General features: G+C 47.3%; 1 protein-coding gene across 1 annotated transcript; it reads right to left on the bottom strand.

Moving 5' to 3' along the window:
• Window positions 1-1,704: 1,704 nt before the first annotated feature.
• LOC123124837 (low molecular mass early light-inducible protein HV90, chloroplastic-like) lies at window positions 1,705-3,919 on the bottom strand. Its single transcript, XM_044545389.1, has 2 exons — window positions 2,230-3,919; window positions 1,705-2,144 (listed from the first exon to the last, which is right to left on the bottom strand). Exons 1-2 carry the CDS (start codon window positions 2,392-2,394, stop codon window positions 1,791-1,793), a joined length of 519 nt encoding a protein of 172 aa, XP_044401324.1. The 5' UTR covers window positions 2,395-3,919; the 3' UTR covers window positions 1,705-1,790.
• Window positions 3,920-5,045: the final 1,126 nt, after the last annotated feature.

Genomic DNA, 5,045 nt, shown 5'->3' with positions numbered 1-5,045 from the left:
ATATTTTTCCTTTGGCCATTTCATATGTGACTGTAGGGCAAACAGAAAAATACTTTTCCTTGCTCATGAGCTTTTTTGTTGAATATTGACCCATTTTCCCCCTCTTCTTTGGATTCCTTTTGAATCTTTCTTTTTTGTCTTTCTAGTGGTATCAAGCAACCACTCAATGTTTTATCTACCTCTTCAGAAAATGAATATTTTCATAAAATATTTGGAGCGTATGGTTTTCTTTTCACTTCACTCGGACCAGTCCGCCTAGTAGGCTTATTGTCAAGTAAATTTAGGAAGAAGATCTTGGCAATATGCAGTTCTTGAAGAACGAATAGAAAAGAATCAACTTCTGTTTGGCATTTTAGAGTAAATTCTTTTGTTCCTCGATGCTCAATCAGACCTTCTTTTTGTGATGAAATCCTTCTCTATCCTCTCGTATTCGTCTTCCGAGTCTTCCTCTAAAATCATCTATTTGTCCTCTGAGCAATCCTCGGGGTCTCTTCCGGGTCTTCCTCTAGAGTTCCATATTTGTCATCTTGGGTCATATAAATCCTTTCTGGGCTCTTATATTCATCTTCTGAGTCTTCCTCTAAAGTCATATATTCGTTCTCTGGGATCCCATATTTGTCTTCTAGGGTTTCATATTCACACTCCTCTTTTTGGATTCCGTATATTTAGATTCTTCTAGGCTTTCATATTCGTCGTGTTGAGTCTTGTATTTGTTTTTTAGGGTCTCATAATCCTATTTTATAAATTTAAAAATTCTCGAACCCATTTATATTTATAGTATCATGCAATACGCAAAAAATGGTATTTCTACTTAAAATACCCATAAAAGGCGATTTCGGTCAAAATCCCGAACATGATAATGTTTTTTTTCTCTTGTTCTTGATGATATTGTAATAGAATACCGAAATAATTTCTACACTTTTTGGCGTAAAAATCTGTATTATCATGAAAAATAGAAGGATGGATAAATTTCAATTGGTTGCATTAAGTGATAAACACAGTGTGCATGAAATGTACTGTACTAGTTAATTGTAAAATCAACTTTGTGTGAATGCTACAAGAGCAAAGTTGAAGTTTAAGACTCTCTCTCTCCAAAATTTTGGATGCGGGATGAGCCATGCATCCCCTATCTGACTATGGGGCATTTTTATGGAATCCAACCGTATAATTTCATTTTTGATATCTGAGACAAGGTACCTTCATAAGCCTATTATATTCCAACCCATCTCTTATTTTTTAGAAGATTTCGAATGACAAACAATTCAGCTCCTGGTAGCATATGAACTATGTATCTTTAATTAGGAATAACCACGACGTGTTGTGTGGTGCTGTGTACTGGTCGGACATGGATCAGCACGCAGAGTCCGAGTAGTACTCCTACTACGTAATTAACCGAGTAGATTAGCTTCTAGCTGCTATATATACTCTGTATCCCCACGTTGTAACACCAGATCAGAAGCAATACAAAAGAACTACCAGGCTCGAGACGAGCCTGTAGCTATCACCAAAAATCTTCCGATCAGTTTTTCCGTCTACGTTTGCAAGTTCCGTCGAGACGATCGATTGATCTAGCTAGCTACCTCAGGTCGAGTTCACCTACACGTCTACGTGTACGTGTGTGTGTGCAGCTTGAGAATTAATCAAGCCATGACTAGCTAGCTTTGCACTTCGTGTGCATAGTTTCTGGGTGGTTTTGATCTAGAGTTCAAAAGCCAACAATGATCAGTTCTCATCATTTACATGTCCTACTCAGTACAGGTTGTGTTATCCGGTCGACAACAAAGCTAGTTTTACACGTTGATGAAGGGTGCGCCCGTGATGATCTCGATGACCGCCAGAGCGACGAGTCCGAGCATGGCGAAGCGGCCGTTCCAGAGCTCCGCGTTGGCGTTCATGATGGTACCGGCTCTGCCCTCGGCACTCTCTCCTTGGAGCAGCGGCACCAGAGAAGCTACGGATAGCACCGCCACAGAGTAGGCAAACCACGCCTGCCCGGTGCCGCTGCCGAGCTGAGAGAGGATCCCGTCGCCTCGCCCTGCCTCCACTGCAAGCGCCGTCACGAAGCCCACCATGGCTAGCCGTCCGTTGATGCGCTCCGGCGCTGGGCCGCTGAACGCTAGCGCGTCCCAGATCGAGGTGGTCGCCTGTGCCAAGAACAAATATATCAGAAAAGTGCCACTCGGCTGAGTTTAGCGAGGGCGCCGTGCCGCTTACACGGTTGGTACGTACCTTGGGTTTGTTTGGCGGTGGTGCGCTCGGGCCCTCGGTCTGTGCCCTGATGACGAGGGCGCGTCGGCCTAGTGCTGGCAGAGACCTGGCGCCGAAGCGGCCAGCCGAGCCGCGCGGCAGGACGGCAGCACCGGCGAAGGAGCTCATGGCCATCATGGTCGCCATTAATCAGCCGGAAGGTGCACGAAAGGATAGAAGGAAGGTACAGTTGCTGCAACAGGCAAAGATGATTACTAGTACAGTGCTGCTGGTTGTTGTGTCGCCGAGTGTTTTACTGGAAATCCTGTTTACTGATGTATTGTTCCGAGTGAGTGGGCACAATTTATAGGCCGTGCTCCACGCAAGCCAACCCATGACGAGCTGAGCGCGGTGGCCGCGACGTTGCCCACGTCGCGAGCGGCTCTCAGCCGTGAATTATCCTCTACGTGGAGCGAGGCAGCGAGCACGCGGACGTGGAGGCCACCATGCGGAGCGGAAAGGTGCGGCTACGCTCGAGTGCACCCACGCAGCTTATCCCGTCCGTCGGTATTCTCTGAGATTCGTGCCACAAACTGTCACAGTGCAGGTCATTTGCAGTGGGTGGCTGTTGTCCCGGTCCATTAGTACATTTTACTCCTTGCTACTCCGTCAGGCAGTGCCAGGCAGTAGCCCGCAGAGGGCGGTGCTGTCAGGTGTCAACGCTGACCAATGTAGCTGATGTCTCACTTCGTGATGTATCAAGTCAAAGCGCCGGGCCCATGTTTGTCCATACGTATCATTTATCCATCACGTTCTGTCCATTCCATTGAATAACATCTGTCATCTATAGCACAATGTAGCTTATTTCACTTTATTTTTTGGAACAGACAGTGTAGCTTTTTCAAAAAATATGTTTCAACTACGCTGGATCACAAGGTCGTGACGGCTGTATCAGGCGTATGTGTTTTGTACCAAGACTTTAATCACGGTGTCCCATGACCAGTAGTATATGGAAACGTTAGTAAGCATCTGTCATGACATATGCTGTAAGAAGTTTCTTACCAGAAGCTAAATTGTGTTGTTAAGCTCCTTCGATGCAGTTTTATCAAATGTTTTAGAGTCACGGGCTGACAAGTGGGTAGCGGGTTCCTCTCGAGATGTCAATCAGCTGGATGTGACAGGCGTGAACAGTGGCCTAGGGAGGCTTGCGGGTTCCAAATTTCTTGACTTTTGCCGCCGTTGTCACTCTGCAACTTGTCTGTAACACACTTCGGCGCCAGTTATTAAATCGAATCTCGAGGCTGGACACCAGTCTACCAGCGGCCAGGATAAGGTGTGTGCATACACCCGGAAGTACAAAATCCGGTCTCATGCGGATGAAATCTCTGTTTTGACCTTATACGTGAAGATTAGCACGATTTAACCTTGTTCAGAAAATATTTTTGAATCTCACCTTTTTAGGTCACGACAGCATCCCCGGCGTTTTGATTGCATTGGAAACGCCAAGGTCAATGGCGTTTGGCCCTGACCCACTCTTTACTAGATGACGCTGATGTGGCATGGAGGAAACGCTAGGAAGGTTGGCGTTTGGTGGCGCACATTTAAATATGTCCTTGCATAGCCTAGCTAAAGCTAGACGAGAGTTGGCTGGCTTGATAGACAACACACATAAATAAATACTCCTTCTTCTAGATACATCTATTTTCGAGACAAGTAATTCCGAACGGAGGGAGTAATACGTAGCAAATAACTAAAGTGTAGTTTCATGCCTCTTGCTACATTCAACAGTCGATCATATGTTTTCCATTTTAGAGTGTGACATATGCTATGTGTAAAAATAGACATAGGAAACCGGAAGTAAGTAATAAGGGCATCTCCAACGCTGACTTCTCAAATGATACTGTAATTGTCAACGGACTGGTCTGAACCAGTGCACGGGCACGGATACAGGAGCCGGCAATCCAATTATGATCGCATACTTAAGAATGTGATTTCAACAAACAGGCAAATTTCATGCAAGGCCGACGAAATTCGATTAAGCTCAGACATAATTTACATAAACACTGATGATATTTCGTCGCTCGACTAAAACTAAAAATATATATTTAAACTAGCTTGTAGCGGACGGTGACCTCGTACGCGTGACCGGTCTGACCAGCGGGACCACCATCCTCGTCCGTATCGTCGTCGCCAACGTCGGAGTTGTCCTTCCAACGGCGGAAGGGCACGGGGGCGCGGCCACCGTGCCTTGCCACCGCCTGGCACTCTCGAAGGAGCCGCTCCGCTCCCTTTTATGTCGTGCCAAGAGCCGCCTCGGCTAATGCCGACCCTGTCCGGGGTGCCCTGGTGGCTTTGCCCCTGTCGACCGCGGCGGGGGTGTCGCTGAGCGATTACTCCTTGCTGATCTTCGCGAGCACCCCGTCAAGGAAGCTACAATGACGCACGGCTGTCTCCGCCGTGGTCAGTGATGGGGCCACCTACTCAGGGTAGGGTCAAGGACCTGCATCCTGGACCCACCTAGGGCCCCATACCATCAACAAAGGGTTCCTGAGCCATAGGTGCATCTAGATGCCCACTTCTGAATACTCACTCGGATGCGATCCATCCTCTCGGATGGAGGTAGCTTACTCGGACGCTTACTGCCACTCAACCCCGCTCGCCGGCACTCGGACACGGAAGGCGAACGGTCCACGCGGGACCTGGAGCGTCCAAGGAGCACATCGCTAGGCTTCAAGTGTAGTTAAGATGTTAGTTACCAGTAACGCTTGTAATCAACTCCCTCCTTCATCTCTCTTGTAATGTAGCGATAATGAGGGGTGACACACTCTATATAAGCCGCACCCTGTAATTCAGCCACA

The sequence above is a fragment of the Triticum aestivum genome, chromosome 5D, assembly GCF_018294505.1.
Source record: "Triticum aestivum cultivar Chinese Spring chromosome 5D, IWGSC CS RefSeq v2.1, whole genome shotgun sequence".
NCBI lineage: Eukaryota > Viridiplantae > Streptophyta > Magnoliopsida > Poales > Poaceae > Triticum > Triticum aestivum.
Note: the sequence above shows the minus strand (reverse complement) of the source record. Positions and strands in the feature narration are given on the sequence as shown.

Excerpts from the sequence above, each read along its gene's own strand:
- LOC123124837 (XM_044545389.1), bottom strand. The coding sequence starts at position 2,394 with ATGGCGACCATGATGGCCATGAGCTCCTTCGCCGGTGCTGCCGTCCTG. Across the intron at positions 2,145-2,229 it reads CACCGCCAAACAAACCCAAG|GCGACCACCTCGATCTGGGA; the intron begins GTACGTACCAAC and ends TTCTTGGCACAG.